The sequence below is a fragment of the Dreissena polymorpha genome, chromosome 16 (assembly GCF_020536995.1).
Source record: "Dreissena polymorpha isolate Duluth1 chromosome 16, UMN_Dpol_1.0, whole genome shotgun sequence".
NCBI classification, from domain to species: domain Eukaryota; kingdom Metazoa; phylum Mollusca; class Bivalvia; order Myida; family Dreissenidae; genus Dreissena; species Dreissena polymorpha.
In genome coordinates this window covers 43,030,253-43,048,119 of record NC_068370.1, presented here as the reverse complement: position 1 = coordinate 43,048,119, position 17,867 = coordinate 43,030,253, and the positions used below count along the sequence as shown (strand labels likewise).

Here is a 17,867-nt window from a genome sequence, read left to right as displayed (position 1 = left end):
TGTGCCACAAGTTTCGCTCAAAGCATTTTGTTTTTCAATCTGGTTGATCGTTGCCATAGCTTCAATTCAAGTGATGTTGTGCCACATGTGGCCAGCCTAGCTGCAAACCAGCCTGCACATTCTTAGGTCTCGCTCTGGTCAAATGGAACACTGGCCGTTCATGAGACCATTTATACTGATGTGCAAAATCAAGTGTTATTTGAAAATGATCTGATAATGCATTGTTGTTAATAAAACAGGCCATGATTGGTGATACTTAAGCTCGATTGGTCATTGTCGGCTCCGGTACTACTTACATGTACCTCGAGTACTCTTAAGTATACGAACATGTACCCCGGGTACGGTAAATATACTTAATCGTACCTGGTCGATATTAGACTGTACCTGAGTTGTATTCCTGCCCAAAATCCGATGTCATAAAAGCGCTACCGAAAATGTGAATATGATCAATTTAAAAAAATAGCCGACAACAACCCATTTAGCGTTAAATTTCCAGGGTACTTATAAGTATATTTACCATACCTGGGGTACATGTAAGTAAATTTGAGAGTACCCGGGGTACAGGTAAGTAGTACCCGAGCCAACAATGACCAATCGAGCGATACTTAACCTATTGATTATGCATAGCTGTTCATAAAACATTTCAGGAATGTTAATATTTTCACTTTTGATGATGCTTAAGGAGTAATTGTATTCTTTTAGGTGAAGTAAGTCACAAGAATGCTTGATATGCTCTAACCAATTTCAATAACTCTCAACTTTTCTTCGTAGGATGGTATGGTGCGTTCGGATACAGCTGTGGGAACGCCTGATTACATATCTCCAGAGGTGCTCAAATCTCAGGGTGGCAACGGTTACTATGGCCGCGAGTGTGACTGGTGGTCAGTGGGCGTCTTCCTTTACGAAATGTTGGTTGGTAAGTGATGCAGTTCTCTTGGACTATGATAATAAGTGTGTGTGGAGGGTTGAGACGTTCTGTATCTTTCCTATTATTATTATTAGCTCGGCTGTTTTCGGAGGTATTTTCATAGCCAGCTCATTGTCCGCTGTCCGCCGGCGTCGTGCTAAAACTTTGACATTTTGCTCTAATATCAAAGTGCTTCCACCTACAATTTGAAACTTCATATGTCGATGCACCTTGATGAGTTCTACATGCCACACCCATTTTGGGTCACTAGGTCAAAGGTCAAGGTCACTGTGACCTCTTAAAAAAATCAATAAAAAAATCTGACAAGCTTTCATTTATTCAAAAATGCATCCGCAGCCGAGCGTTGGCACCGGTTATGCGATGCTCTTGTTATTTTTGTAGTCAAGTGTGTTTAATTCCCTATTTCTTTTTTTTAAACACTTTTTTAGAAAATAAGATTGAAGATTATGAATAATTCTTTTTAGCTCACCTGAGTTATGATGGTTGCCCTATGTTCAGTGTCTGGCATCTTATATCGTCACTCATCAGTCGTCTGCCATTAAGTTTTAGAGGCTTACCTGTTTAGAAGCAACATTTTTCATCCAAACTTTATGCAAGAATATATATGTTCACAAAATTTAGCCAGAGGTTTAAAAATCTTGTTAAAACTCTATAGAGGCCACACTTTTCATCTAATATTAATGATAATAATGTTTATCCTGACTATATATATATGCCTTTATCAAATCTGAGACATGTGTGTCACCACTTTTAAATCTTTAAAAAAAATAGCTAAGGGCCTCAAAAACTCAAGTGAGCGCTTTAGGGCTATCATGGCTGTCTTGTTACTTAAAATGCTATGCTGTTTCTCCCTTATTAATGTTGCAAAGGACAGATTCTGGAGTCAAAAATCATTGGAAAAATATTGTAGACATGCACTACAATATTGCAAATAGTCAAATGTGTTTAGTTTAGATTTCATTGGAATCACCTAAGCCTCATTCAGGGAAAACTGGGCCTAATGCATGTGTGTGTGTGTGTGAAGTGTCATCCCAGACTAGCCTAGATAAACTGGGCCTAATGCATGTGTGTGTGTGAAGTGTCGTCCCAGACTAGCCTAGATAAACTGGGCCTAATGCATGTGTGTGTGTGAAGTGTCGTCCCAGACTAGCCTAGATAAACTGGGCCTAATGCATGTGTGTGTGTGAAGTGTCATCCCAGACTAGCCTAGATAAACTGGGCCTAATGCATGTGTGTGTGTGAAGTGTCGTCCCAGACTAGCCTAGATAAACTGGGCCTAAAGCATGTGTGTGTGTGAAGTGTCATCCCAGACTAGCCTAGATAAACTGGGCCTAATGCATGTGTGTGTGTGAAGTGTCGTCCCAGACTAGCCTAGATAAACTGGGCCTAATGCATGTGTGTGTGTGAAGTGTCATCCCAGACTAGCCTAGATAAACTGGGCCTAAGGCATGTGTGTGTGTGAAGTGTCATCCCAGACTAGCCTAGATAAACTGGGCCTAATGCATGTGTGTGTGTGAAGTGTCGTCCTAGACTAGCCTAGATAAACTGGGCCTAATGCATGTGTGTGTGTGAAGTGTCATCCCAGACTAGCCTAGATAAACTGGGCCTAATGCATGTGTGTGTGTGAAGTGTCGTCCCAGACTAGCCTAGATAAACTGGTCCTAATGCATGTGTGTGTGTGAAGTGTCATCCCAGACTAGCCTAGATAAACTGGGCCTAATGCATGTGTGTGTGTGTGAAGTGTCATCCCAGACTAGCCTAGATAAACTGGGCCTAATGCATGTGTGTGTGTGAAGTGTCATCCTAGACTAGCCTAGATAAACTGGGCCTAATGCATGTGTGTGTGTGTGAAGTGTCATCCCAGACTAGCCTAGATAAACTGGGCCTAATGCATGTGTGTGTGTGTGAAGTGTCATCCCAGACTAGCCTAGATAAACTGGGCCTAATGCATGTGTGTGTGTGAAGTGTCATCCCAGACTAGCCTAGATAAACTGGTCCTAATGCATGTGTGTGTGTGAAGTGTCATCCCAGACTAGCCTAGATAAACTGGGCCTAATGCATGTGTGTGTGTGTGAAGTGTCATCCCAGACTAGCCTAGATAAACTGGGCCTAATGCATGTGTGTGTGTGAAGTGTCATCCAAGACTAGCCTAGATAAACTGGGCCTAATGCATGTGTGTGTGTTAAGTGTCATCCAAGACTAGCCTAGATAAACTGGGTCTTATGCATGTGTGTGTGTGAAGTGTCATCCAAGACTAGCCTAGATAAACTGGGCCTAATGCATGTGTGTGTGTGTGAAGTGTCATCCCAGACTAGCCTAGATAAACTGGGCCTAATGCATGTGTGTGTGTGAAGTGTCATCCCAGACTAGCCTAGATAAACTGGGCCTAATGCATGTGTGTGTGTGAAGTGTCATCCCAGACTAGCCTAGATAAACTGGGCCTAATGCATGTGTGTGTGTGAAGTGTCATCCCAGACTAGCCTAGATAAACTGGGCCTAATGCATGTGTGTGTGTGAAGTGTCATCCCAGACTAGCCTAGATAAACTGGGCCTAATGCATGTGTGTGTGTGTGAAGTGTCATCCCAGACTAGCCTAGATAAACTGGGCCTAATGCATGTGTGTGTGTGAAGTGTCATCCCAGACTAGTCTAGATAAACTGGGCCTAATGCATGTGTGTGTGTGAAGTGTCATCCCAGACTAGCCTAGATAAACTGGGCCTAAAGCATGTGTGTGTGTGTGAAGTGTCATCCCAGACTAGCCTAGATAAACTGGGCCTAATGCATGTGTGTGTGTGAAGTGTCATCCCAGACTAGTCTAGATAAACTGGGCCTAATGCATGTGTGTGTGTGAAGTGTCATCCCAGACTAGCCTAGATAAACTGGGCCTAAAGCATGTGTGTGTGTGTGAAGTGTCATCCCAGACTAGCCTAGATAAACTGGGCCTAATGCATGTGTGTGTGTGAAGTGTCATCCCAGACTAGCCTAGATAAACTGGGCCTAATGCATGTGTGTGTGTGAAGTGTCGTCCCAGACTAGCCTAGATAAACTGGGCCTAATGCATGTGTGTGTGTGAAGTGTCGTCCCAGACTAGCCTAGATAAACTGGGCCTAATGCATGTGTGTGTGTGAAGTGTCGTCCCAGACTAGCCTAGATAAACTGGGCCTAATGCATGTGTGTGTGTGAAGTGTCGTCCCAGACTAGCCTAGATAAACTGGGCCTAATGCATGTGTGTGTGTGAAGTGTCGTCCCAGACTAGCCTAGATAAACTGGGCCTAATGCATGTGTGTGTGTGAAGTGTCGTCCCAGACTAGCCTAGATAAACTGGTCCTAATGCATGTGTGTGTGTGAAGTGTCATCCCAGACTAGCCTAGATAAACTGGGCCTAATGCATGTGTGTGTGTGTGAAGTGTCATCCCAGACTAGCCTAGATAAACTGGGCCTAATGCATGTGTGTGTGTGAAGTGTCATCCTAGACTAGCCTAGATAAACTGGGCCTAATGCATGTGTGTGTGTGTGAAGTGTCATCCCAGACTAGCCTAGATAAACTGGGCCTAATGCATGTGTGTGTGTGTGAAGTGTCATCCCAGACTAGCCTAGATAAACTGGGCCTAATGCATGTGTGTGTGTGAAGTGTCATCCCAGACTAGCCTAGATAAACTGGTCCTAATGCATGTGTGTGTGTGAAGTGTCATCCCAGACTAGCCTAGATAAACTGGGCCTAATGCATGTGTGTGTGTGTGAAGTGTCATCCCAGACTAGCCTAGATAAACTGGGCCTAATGCATGTGTGTGTGTGAAGTGTCATCCAAGACTAGCCTAGATAAACTGGGCCTAATGCATGTGTGTGTGTTAAGTGTCATCCAAGACTAGCCTAGATAAACTGGGTCTTATGCATGTGTGTGTGTGAAGTGTCATCCAAGACTAGCCTAGATAAACTGGGCCTAATGCATGTGTGTGTGTGTGAAGTGTCATCCCAGACTAGCCTAGATAAACTGGGCCTAATGCATGTGTGTGTGTGAAGTGTCATCCCAGACTAGCCTAGATAAACTGGGCCTAATGCATGTGTGTGTGTGAAGTGTCATCCCAGACTAGCCTAGATAAACTGGGCCTAATGCATGTGTGTGTGTGAAGTGTCATCCCAGACTAGCCTAGATAAACTGGGCCTAATGCATGTGTGTGTGTGTGAAGTGTCATCCCAGACTAGCCTAGATAAACTGGGCCTAATGCATGTGTGTGTGTGTGAAGTGTCATCCCAGACTAGCCTAGATAAACTGGGCCTAATGCATGTGTGTGTGTGAAGTGTCATCCCAGACTAGTCTAGATAAACTGGGCCTAATGCATGTGTGTGTGTGAAGTGTCATCCCAGACTAGCCTAGATAAACTGGGCCTAAAGCATGTGTGTGTGTGTGAAGTGTCATCCCAGACTAGCCTAGATAAACTGGGCCTAATGCATGTGTGTGTGTGAAGTGTCATCCCAGACTAGTCTAGATAAACTGGGCCTAATGCATGTGTGTGTGTGAAGTGTCATCCCAGACTAGCCTAGATAAACTGGGCCTAAAGCATGTGTGTGTGTGTGAAGTGTCATCCCAGACTAGCCTAGATAAACTGGGCCTAATGCATGTGTGTGTGTGAAGTGTCATCCCAGACTAGCCTAGATAAACTGGGCCTAATGCATGTGTGTGTGTGAAGTGTCGTCCCAGACTAGCCTAGATAAACTGGGCCTAATGCATGTGTGTGTGTGAAGTGTCGTCCCAGACTAGCCTAGATAAACTGGGCCTAATGCATGTGTGTGTGTGAAGTGTCGTCCCAGACTAGCCTAGATAAACTGGGCCTAATGCATGTGTGTGTGTGAAGTGTCGTCCCAGACTAGCCTAGATAAACTGGGCCTAATGCATGTGTGTGTGTGAAGTGTCGTCCCAGACTAGCCTAGATAAACTGGGCCTAATGCATGTGTGTGTGTGAAGTGTCGTCCCAGACTAGCCTAGATAAACTGGGCCTAATGCATGTGTGTGTGTGTGAAGTGTCATCCCAGACTAGCCTAGATAAACTAGGCCTAATGCATGTGTGTGTGTTAAGTGTCATCCCAGACTAGCCTAGATAAACTGGGCCTAAAGCATGTGTGTGTGTGTGAAGTGTCATCCCAGACTAGCCTAGATAAACTGGTCCTAATGCATGTGTGTGTGTTAAGTGTCATCCCAGACTAGCCTAGATAAACTGGTCCTAATGCATGTGTGTGTGTGAAGTGTCATCCCAGACTAGCCTAGATAAACTGGTCCTAAGGCATGTGTGTGTGTGAAGTGTCATCCCAGACTAGCCTAGATAAACTGGTCCTAATGCATGTGTGTGTGTGTGAAGTGTCATCCAAGACTAGCCTAGATAAACTGGGCCTAATGCATGTGTGTGTGTGTGAAGTGTCATCCCAGACTAGCCTAGATAAACTGGGCCTAATGCATGTGTGTGTGTGAAGTGTCATCCCAGACTAGCCTAGATAAACTGGGCCTAATGCATGTGTGTGTGTGAAGTGTCATCCCAGACTAGCCTAGATAAACTGGGCCTAATGCATGTGTGTGTGTGAAGTGTCATCCCAGACTAGCCTAGATAAACTGGGCCTAATGCATGTGTGTGTGTGTGAAGTGTCATCCAAGACTAGCCTAGATAAACTGGGCCTAATGCATGTGTGTGTGTGTGAAGTGTCATCCCAGACTAGCCTAGATAAACTGGGCCTAATGCATGTGTGTGTGTGAAGTGTCCTCCCAGACTAGCCTAGATAAACTGGGCCTAATGCATGTGTGTGTGTGAAGTGTCATCCAAGACTAGCCTAGATAAACTGGGCCTAATGCATGTGTGTGTGTGTGAAGTGTCATCCCAGACTAGCCTAGATAAACTGGTCCTAATGCATGTGTGTGTGTGTGAAGTGTCCTCCCAGACTAGCCTAGATAAACTGGGCCTAATGCATGTGTGTGTGTGTGTTAAGTGTCATCCCAGACTAGCCTAGATAAACTGGGCCTAAGGCTTGTGTGTGTGTGTGTGAAGTGTCATCCCAGACTAGCCTAGATAAACTGGGCCTAATGCATGTGTGTGTGTGTGTTAAGTGTCATCCCAGACTAGCCTAGATAAACTGGGCCTAATGCATGTGTGTGTGTGAAGTGTCATCCCAGACTAGCCTAGATAAACTGGGCCTAAGGCTTGTGTGTGTGTGTGTGTGAAGTGTCATCCCAGACTAGCCTAGATAAACTGGTCCTAAGGCATGTGTGTGTGTGAAGTGTCATCCCAGACTAGCCTAGATAAACTGGTCCTAATGCATGTGTGTGTGTGAAGTGTCATCCCAGACTAGCCTAGATAAACTGGGCCTAATGCATGTGTGTGTGTGAAGTGTCCTCCCAGACTAGCCTAGATAAACTGGGCCTAATGCATGTGTGTGTGTGAAGTGTCATCCCAGACTAGCCTAGATAAACTGGTCCTAATGCATGTGAGTGTGTGTGAAGTGTCATCCAAGACTAGCCTAGATAAACTGGGCCTAATGCATGTGTGTGTGTGAAGTGTCATCCCAGACTAGCCTAGATAAACTGGGCCTAAGGCATGTGTGTGTGTGAAGTGTCCTCCCAGACTAGCCTAGATAAACTGGTCCTAATGCATGTGTGTGTGTGAAGTGTCATCCCAGACTAGCCTAGATAAACTGGGCCTAATGCATGTGTGTGTGTGAAGTGTCATCCCAGACTAGCCTAGATAAACTGGGCCTAAGGCATGTGTGTGTGTGAAGTGTCATCCCAGACTAGCCTAGATAAACTGGGCCTAATGCATGTGTGTGTGTGAAGTGTCATCCCAGACTAGCCTAGATAAACTGGGCCTAATGCATGTGTGTGTGTGAAGTGTCATCCCAGACTAGCCTAGATAAACTGGGCCTAATGCATGTGTGTGTGTGTGAAGTGTCATCCCAGACTAGCCTAGATAAACTGGGCCTAATGCATGTGTGTGTGTGAAGTGTCATCCCAGACTAGCCTAGATAAACTGGGCCTAATGCATGTGTGTGTGTGTGAAGTGTCATCCCAGACTAGCCTAGATAAACTGGGCCTAATGCATGTGTGTGTGTGTGTGAAGTGTCATCCCAGACTAGCCTAGATAAACTGGGCCTAATGCATGTGTGTGTGTGTGAAGTGTCATCCCAGACAAGCCTAGATAAACTGGGCCTAAGGCTTGTGTGTGTGTGTGTGAAGTGTCATCCCAGACTAGCCTAGATAAACTGGGCCTAATGCATGTGTGTGTGTGAAGTGTCGTCCCAGACTAGCCTAGATAAACTGGGCCTAATGCATGTGTCTGTGTGAAGTGTCGTCCCAGACTAGCCTAGATAAACTGGGCCTAATGCATGTGTGTGTGTGTGAAGTGTCATCCCAGACTAGCCTAGATAAACTGGGCCTAAGGCATGTGTGTGTGTGAAGTGTCCTCCCAGACTAGCCTAGATAACTGGGCCTAATGCATGTGTGTGTGTGAAGTGTCGTCCCAGACTAGCCTAGATAAACTGGGCCTAATGCATGTGTGTGTGTGTGAAGTGTCATCCCAGACTAGCCTAGATAAACTGGGCCTAATGCATGTGTGTGTGTGAAGTGTCATCCCAGACTAGCCTAGATAAACTGGGCCTAATGCATGTGTGTGTGTGAAGTGTCGTCCCAGACTAGCCTAGATAAACTGGGCCTAATGCATGTGTGTCTGTGTGAAGTGTCATCCCAGACTAGCCTAGATAAACTGGGCCTAAGGCATGTGTGTCTGTGTGAAGTGTCGTCCCAGACTAGCCTAGATAAACTGGGCCTAATGCATGTGTGTGTGTGAAGTGTCATCCCAGACTAGCCTAGATAAACTGGGCCTAATGCATGTGTGTGTGTGTGAAGTGTCATCCCAGACTAGCCTAGATAAACTGGGCCTAATGCATGTGTGTGTGTGTGAAGTGTCATCCCAGACTAGCCTAGATAAACTGGGCCTAATGCATGTGTGTGTGTGAAGTGTCATCCCAGACTAGCCTAGATAAACTGGGCCTAATGCATGTGTGTGTGTGTGAAGTGTCATCCCAGACTAGCCTAGATAAACTGGGCCTAATGCATGTGTGTGTGTGAAGTGTCATCCTAGACTAGCCTAGATAAACTGGGCCTAATGCATGTGTGTGTGTGAAGTGTCCTCCCAGACTAGCCTAGATAAACTGGGCTTAATGCATGTGTGTGTGTGTGAAGTGTCGTCCCAGACTAGCCTAGATAAACTGGGCCTAATGCATGTGTGTGTGTGAAGTGTCATCCTAGACTAGCCTAGATAAACTGGGCCTAATGCATGTGTGTGTGTGAAGTGTCATCCCAGACTAGCCTAGATAAACTGGGCCTAATGCATGTGTGTGTGTGAAGTGTCATCCCAGACTAGCCTAGATAAACTGGGCCTAATGCATGTGTGTGTGTTAAGTGTCATCCCAGACTAGCCTAGATAAACTGGGCCTAATGCATGTGTGTGTGTGAAGTGTCATCCCAGACTAGCCTAGATAAACTGGGCCTAATGCATGTGTGTGTGTGTGAAGTGTCATCCCAGACTAGCCTAGATAAACTGGGCCTAATGCATGTGTGTGTGTGAAGTGTCATCCCAGACTAGCCTAGCTAAACTGGTCCTAATGCATGTGTGTGTGTGTGAAGTGTCATCCCAGACTAGCCTAGATAAACTGGGCCTAATGCATGTGTGTGTGTGTGAAGTGTCATCCCAGACTAGCCTAGATAAACTGGGCCTAAGGCATGTGTGTGTGTGAAGTGTCATCCCAGACTAGCCTAGATAAACTGGGCCTAAAGCATGTGTGTGTGTGAAGTGTCATCCTAGACTAGCCTAGATAAACTGGGCCTAATGCATGTGTGTGTGTGAAGTGTCGTCCCAGACTAGCCTAGATAAACTGGGCCTAATGCATGTGTGTGTGTGAAGTGTCATCCCAGACTAGCCTAGATAAACTGGGCCTAATGCATGTGTGTGTGTGAAGTGTCGTCCCAGACTAGCCTAGATAAACTGGGCCTAATGCATGTGTGTCTGTGTGAAGTGTCATCCCAGACTAGCCTAGATAAACTGGGCCTAAGGCATGTGTGTCTGTGTGAAGTGTCGTCCCAGACTAGCCTAGATAAACTGGGCCTAATGCATGTGTGTGTGTGTGAAGTGTCATCCTAGACTAGCCTAGATAAACTGGGCCTAATGCATGTGTGTGTGTGTGAAGTGTCCTCCCAGACTAGCCTAGATAAACTGGGCCTAATGCATGTGTGTGTGTGAAGTGTCATCCCAGACTAGCCTAGATAAACTGGGCCTAATGCATGTGTGTGTGTGAAGTGTCATCCCAGACTAGCCTAGATAAACTGGTCCTAATGCATGTGTGTGTGTGAAGTGTCATCCCAGACTAGCCTAGATAAACTGGGCCTAATGCATGTGTGTGTGTGAAGTGTCATCCCAGACTAGCCTAGATAAACTGGGCCTAATGCATGTGTGTGTGTGTGAAGTGTCATCCCAGACTAGCCTAGATAAACTGGGCCTAAAGCATGTGTGTCTGTGTGAAGTGTCATCCCAGACTAGCCTAGATAAACTGGGCCTAATGCATGTGTGTGTGTGTGAAGTGTCATCCCAGACTAGCCTAGATAAACTGGGCCTAATGCATGTGTGTGTGTGAAGTGTCATCCCAGACTAGCCTAGATAAACTGGGCCTAATGCATGTGTGTGTGTGAAGTGTCATCCCAGACTAGCCTAGATAAACTGGGCCTAATGCATGTGTGTGTGTGAAGTGTCATCCTAGACTAGCCTAGATAAACTGGGCCTAATGCATGTGTGTGTGTGTGAAGTGTCATCCCAGACTAGCCTAGATAAACTGGGCCTAATGCATGTGTGTGTGTGAAGTGTCATCCCAGACTAGCCTAGATAAACTGGGCCTAATGCATGTGTGTGTGTGAAGTGTCATCCCAGACTAGCCTAGATAAACTGGGCCTAATGCATGTGTGTGTGTGTGAAGTGTCATCCAAGACTAGCCTAGATAAACTGGGCCTAATGCATGTGTGTGTGTGAAGTGTCATCCCAGACTAGCCTAGATAAACTGGGCCTAAAGCATGTGTGTGTGTGTGAAGTGTCATCCCAGACTATACTATTTTAAGGAAGTCTCTTCTAAATGAAAACACAGTTAAGGAGGAAAGTGTTGGCCCTGATTAGCCTCTGTGGACTACGCAGGCTAATCTGGGAGGACACTTTACAAACATGCATTAAGTCCATTTTTCACAGAACAAGACTCAATTAAAATGTCTGGTTTATTTCCAGGTGATACACCGTTCTATGCAGAATCTCTCGTTGGGACCTATGGCAAAATCATGGACCATAAAAACTCCTTAGAATTCCCAAACGACATTGAAATGTCAGGAGATGCCAAGAGTTTAATAAGTGCTTTTCTCACTGATAGGTAGGTCTGGGCTGGTTTTCTTTTAAAATACATATTTAAGTTTAAATGCTAAATTACTGTAACTCTGTAGCTGATTTGTTAAAATTCTATTGTACTGGCTCTGATCAAACCTCAAATGATGCTTTTTGACAACTATTTTTCATATATTAACATTTTTTTTCACAAACAAAACTAGTTTATGTTTATTGCATGATTAAGAATATCTTAAGTTCTATAGAAAGGGTCATTTTTGATGGTGGTGTTTCAGAAACATGGTGAATGATTGGTTGAGAAAGAAAATAAAGTTTTATTATTTATTGTAACCTTGAGCCATTGTGTAAGTTAATTGTAACAGGAATAATAAGTTTTGAGTCATTTTGTTTGTAAATTGTAACAGTAATACTTAGCTTCGAGTCATTTGTTAGATAATTGTAACGGTTATACTTAGCTTCAAGGCATTTTGTTAGTTAATTGTAACAGTTATACTTAGCTTCGAGTAATTTTGTTAGTTAATTGTAACAGTTATACTTAGCTTCCAGTCATTTTGTTAGTTTATTGTAACAGCAATACTTAGCTTCGAGTCATTTTGTTTGTTTATTGTAACAGCAATACCTAGCTTCGAGTCATTTTGTTAGTTAATTGTTACAGTTAAACTTATCTTTGAGTCATTTTGTTAGTTAATTGTAACAGTTGTACTTAGCTTCGAGTCATTTTGTTAGTTCATTGTAACAGCAATACTTAGCTTTGAGTCATTTTGTTAGTTAATTGTAACAGTTTTATTTAGTTTCAAATAATTTTGTTAGTTAATTGTAACAGTGTTACTTAGCTTCGAGTCATTTTGTTAGTTTATTGTAGCAGGAATACTTAGCTTCCAGTAATTTTGTTTGTTTATTGTTACAGCAATAGTTAGCTTCGAATCATTTTGTTAACCAGGTTTTCCGAAGGCGAATGCGGGCGGGCTGGCTGGCTGGCTGGCGGGCTGGCGGAACAAGCTTGTCCGGGCCATAACTATGTTGTTCATTGTCAGATTTTAAAATCATTTGGCACATTTGTTCACCATCATTGGACGGTGTGTCGCGCGAAATAATTACGTCCATATCTCCAAGGTCAAGGTCACACTTTGAGTTCAAAGGTCAAAAATGGCCATTAATGAGCTTGTCCTGGCCATAACTATGTCATTCATTGTGAGATTTTAAAATCATTTGGCACATTTGTTCACCATCATGGGACGGTGTGTCGCACGAAAGAATCACGTCAATATCTCCAATGTCAAGGTCGCCACGACTAAAAATAGATTTTTTTTTTAAACAAACTTACAAAGGGGGTTAATTTTGTTTGTTCATTTCAAAAGTTCAGTTTGAGTTTTCTCCCTTTATCAGATTTTTTTTCACAATGAAAACCTGGTTTTGTGACAATTTTGTCCCTTGTGTTACTTTATTGTAGCAGTAATACTTAGCTCCGAGTCATTTTGTTAGTTAATTGTAACAGTTATATTTAGCTTCAAGTCATTTTGCTAGTTAATTGTAACTGTAATACTTAGCTTAGAGTCATTTTGTTAGTTTATTGTAACAGTTTTACTTAGCTTCAAGTCATTTTGTTAGTTAATTGTAACAGTTATACTTAGCTTCAAGTCATTTTGTAAATTAATTGTAACAGTTGTACTTAGCTTCGAGTCATTTTGTTAGTTAATTGTAACTGTAATACTTAGCTTCGAGTCATTTTGTTATTTAATTGTAACAGTTATACTTAGCTTCAAGTCATTTTGTTAGTTAATTGTAATAGTTATACTTAGCTTCGAGTCATTTTGTTAGTTAATTGTAATAGTTATACTTAGCTTCGAGTCATTTTGTTAGTTAATTGTAACTGTAATACTTAGCTTCGAGTCATTTTGTTAGTTAATTGTAACTGTAATACTTAGCTTCGAGTCATTTTGTTATTATCCCCACGCTTTTTGAAAAAAGGTGGGGATATTGTGGTTATCTCCGCCGTCCGTCCGTCCGTCCGTCTGTCTGTCTGTCTGTCTGTCCGTCCGTCCTGGCTACTATCTCCTCCTACACTAAAAGCACTAGAACCTTGAAACTTACACACATGGTAGCTATGAGCATATGTGCGACCCTGCACTATTTTGAATTTTGATCTGACCCCTGGGTCAAAAGTTATAGCGGTTGGGGTGGGGCCGCGTCAGATCACTCATTTTTTTAGGTTATTTTACATTTACTTCTTTATTTCTACACCGATTCACTTCAAATTGATACTGGACCTCTCTTATGACAATACGGTCAATCTCAACCATGCATGGCCCCATTCCCAACCCTGGGGCGCCCCGCCCACATAGGCCACACCCACCAAAAATTTCCATTTACTATAATTTTTTCATTTCTACACGGATTCACTTCAAATTGATACTGAACTTTTGTTATGACATTAGGGTCAATCTCAACTATGCATGGCCCCAATCCCAACCCTGGGGCGCCCGCCCACATAGGCCACACCCACCAAAAAATTCCATTTACTATAATTTTTTCATTTCTACACGGATTCACTTCAAATTGATACTGAACTTCTCTTATGACATTAGGGTCAATCTCAACTATGCATGGCCCCATAACCAGCCCTGGGGCCCCGCCCACATAGACCACACCCACCCAAAATTGCCTTTACTATAATTTCTTCATTTCTACACCGATTCACTTCAAATTGATATTGAACTTCTCTTATGACAATACAGTCAATCTCAACTATGCATGGCCCCATTACCAACCCTGGGGCGCCCCGCCCACATAGACCACACCCGTCCAAAATTGCCTTTTACTATAATTTCTTCATTTCTACACCGATTCACTTCAAATTGATACTGAACCTCTCTTATGACAATACGGTCAATCTCAACTATGCATGGCACAATTACCAACCCTGGGGCGCCCTGCCCACATATGTCACACCCACCCAAAATTGCCTTTTACTATAACTTCTTCATTTCTACACCAATTCACTTCTAATTGATGATGAACTTCTCTTATGACAATACGGTCAATCTCAGCTATGCATGGCCCCATTACCAACCCTTGGGCACACCTAGGTCAAACATTCGGCGTGGGGATACGCGTCGGCCTCTGCCGCGCCATTTCTAGTTTAATTGTAACAGTTATACTTAGCTTTGAGTCATTTTGTTAGTTAATTGTAAATGTAATACTTAGCTTCGAGTCATTTTGTTAGTTAATTGTAACAGTTTTACTTAGCTTCGAGTCATTTTGTTATTTAATTGTAACAGTTATACTTAGCTTCAAGTCATTTTGTTAGTTAATTGTAATAGTTATACTTAGCTTTGAGTCATTTTGTTAGTTAATTGTAACTGTAATACTTAGCTTCAAGTCATTTTGTTAGTTAATTGTAACAGTAATACTTAGCTTCGAGTCATTTTGTTAGTAAATTGTAACAGTTATACTTAGCTTCGAGTAATTTTTGTTAGTTAATTGTAACAGTTATACTTAGCTTCGAGTCATTTTGTTAGTATATTGAAAGAGTAATACTAAGCTTTGAGTCCTTTTGATACACATGTGCAAACATAGCGCACAATTTATGTTTATTTCATGAATGTAATTTGTAATGGTATAAATGTTGTGATTGCTTTTTTTTCTTTGACGGAAGAAAATTATTTATGGTTGTGATTATTTCCCATTATCTGCTTTCAGAAATGAACGACTTGGTAAAAATGGCATACAGGAGATTAAAAGTCATCGTTTTTTCAAAAATGACCAATGGAGCTGGGACACTATAAGAACTGGTTAGTAAGCGGTAGAAATTAATATTTATTTGGAATAACATATCAAGCAGTTGTTTATATTAATTTGAGTGTCCAGCGTTATTGCCCTGATAAGAAAAACTGCTAAAAATGAGGTTATATGGACAATTTTAAACTTTCATTACTTATTATTGTGTGATTTATGATGGCGGGGTATTTGTTACAAACACATGATAACACACCTAAACATAAGTCTGCAACTAGTTTTATATTGACATAAATTTTGGTGTTTTGCTTACAGAAGTATAAAAGGGAAGTATGATAACTCTTAATTTCTTCTTCATCTGTGATCTAGCAATTTAAGAATAAGTCCCCTTTAACATAAAAATAGTGTCCACAGCCATTCCATCCCATTTTTTGATAAAAGCTGATTCAAATTAGCTTACCGAGAGAAAATGTCAGTGTGTTACCTAAACACTGTAATATGAACTTATTTCTGAGAAAACTGGGCTAAATGAATATGAGTAAAGTGTCCTCCCAGATAAGTCTGTGCAGGCAAAAACTTCACTTTTATGGAATTTTTCTTTAAGAAAAATCTTTCTTAACGAAAATTCAGTATAGGTGGAAAGTGTTGTGCCTAATCAGCCTGTGCAGAAAAAAAATCAGATAAAATAACAAGCAAACCGATATTTGTATGAAAAAATCTGATAAAATAACAAGCAAGCCAATATTTGTATGAAAAAATCTGATAAAATAACAAGCAAACCAATATTTGTATGAAAAAATCTGATAAAATAACAAGCAAACCAATATTTGTATGAAAAAATCTGATAAAATAACAAGCAAACCAATATTTGTATAAAAATTCAGATAAAGTAACAAGCAAACCAATATTTGTATGCAGCCACTCCGTCACTGCTGATACAGCTGGATGGTGATGATAACACAAGTAACTTAATGCATGTGCGTAAAGTGTTGTCCCAGATTAATCTGTGCAGTCCATACAGGCTAATCAGGGACGACACTGTAATCTGTGCAGTCCGTACAGGCTAATCAGGGACAACACTGTAATCTGTGCAGTCCGTACAGGCTAATTAGGGACAACACTGTGCAGTCCGTACAGGCTAATCAGGGACGACACTGTGCAGTCCGTACTGGCTAATCAGGGACAACACTGCAGTCAGTACAGGCTAATCAGGGACGACACTGTAATCTGTGCAGTCTTACAGGCTAATCAGGGACGACACTGTAATCTGTGCAGTCCGTACAGGCTAATCAGGGACAACACTGTAATCTGTGCAGTCCGTACAGGCTTATCAGGGACAACACTGTGCAGTCCGTACAGGCTAATCAGGGACAACACTGTAATCTGTGCAGTCCGTACAGGCTAATCAGGGACACCACTGTAATCTGTGCAGTCCGTACAGGCTTATCAGGGACAACACTGTGCAGTCCGTACAGGCTAATCAGGAACAACACTGTGCAGTCCGTACAGGCTAATCAGGGACAACACTGTGCAGTCCGTACAGGCTAATCAGGGACAACACTGTCCACTTTTTCCCAGAACAAGGCTCAAATAACAAATAAGTTAATCTATGTTTCAGCCACTCCACCTCTGGTGATAGAGCTGGATGGGGATGATGACACGAGTCGCTTTGAAGATGTGGAGAAAGACAACAGTCCAGAGGGCGCTTTCGAGGTGCCCAAAGCCTACGCAGGAAACCATCTACCGTTCATAGGGTTCACTTACAATAAGGAATATCAGTAAGTGCAGTGGCTTGGACTATATGCTGTTGATTGGGTTTATTTGTAGATCCCTGATATTAACCTGGCTCTGACCTTTATGCATGAATATATTTTATTACAGTTATGAAGAATAAATGTGTTTCCGTACTGGTAGCGATTTGAATAAGGCATACTCCACTAAGTATACAGTCTAACCTTCCCTAGTGACCACCTTTGAATAGTGTCCCCCTGTCCATTACAACCACATCTATTTCCTCCCGAACAATGTCACTACAGTCAAACCTGAATTCAGCGGTCAGTCAAGGGAAATGATCAAAGTGACCGTTGTCCATAGGTGACCGTTGAATTCGGATCACAATTTTAAGAAGGTTGGTCAGTTGGTAGTATTACTACGTCGTTACCCCACCCAATCGTTTGCATACAGTGTAAAACAAAAGCTCATTGCATTAACAAAGCATAATAACAGCATTAACTTACGCGTGTACAATGAATAATAGAGAATAATATCTTTTAGATTGATTTTATTTCATATTGTTAAATTAAACAATGACTTTATCAACGCTGGTATAATTGTTTTCTCATGCATCTCATTCATTCAGTAAATAAAGCTTGTCACGTTCCGTTAACGTCACGTCCGTAAAAGTCTAAAAAGCGGATTCGGTGTCATAAACCGATAGTACGGTGTAATTGTACCGTTCTAATTCAAAGAAATAGCGGTCATTTAATTTAGCGATAATTACTTTCAACAAGTCATAAACTCTGATAAATTTTCTTTTGAAGATACCCTCGCAAATATCCCCGGAAAAGAAACCTTCTCAACACCTTATAATTTGTTTACTCGCAGCGGGCCGCTTTTATAATGTCTTAGACAATTACCGCTTTCAGAAGCTTTAAACGCAAAATAGACGGACAAATAATGTGCTGTGTTTTTAATTTTCGCGACTCGAGACGACTGACGCGTGACCGTTGATTTCAGGTCAAACATGAATTTCGGAGTGGAATATAGTGGCCGTTGGCCATTATGGTCAGGTG

The 17,867-nt window shown here is 42.3% G+C and overlaps 1 protein-coding gene and 1 long non-coding RNA gene across 51 annotated transcripts in view; one reads left to right on the top strand and one right to left on the bottom strand.

The window, feature by feature from the left end:
- LOC127862019 (rho-associated protein kinase 2-like) overlaps positions 1–17,867 on the top strand; it is a 100,391-nt gene that overhangs the window by 30,079 nt on the left and 52,445 nt on the right. For all 50 annotated transcript variants that reach the window (XM_052400934.1, XM_052400927.1, XM_052400937.1 and 47 more), the window contains exons 8-11: positions 772–916; positions 11,230–11,368; positions 15,040–15,131; positions 16,694–16,853. In XM_052400934.1, coding sequence (XP_052256894.1) covers positions 772–916; positions 11,230–11,368; positions 15,040–15,131; positions 16,694–16,853 — 536 coding nt within the window. The remainder of the gene's footprint in view (positions 1–771; positions 917–11,229; positions 11,369–15,039; positions 15,132–16,693; positions 16,854–17,867) is intronic.
- The window catches only part of LOC127862065 (uncharacterized), a 486,885-nt gene that overhangs the window by 416,639 nt on the left and 52,379 nt on the right, over positions 1–17,867 (bottom strand). The window lies entirely within an intron of this gene.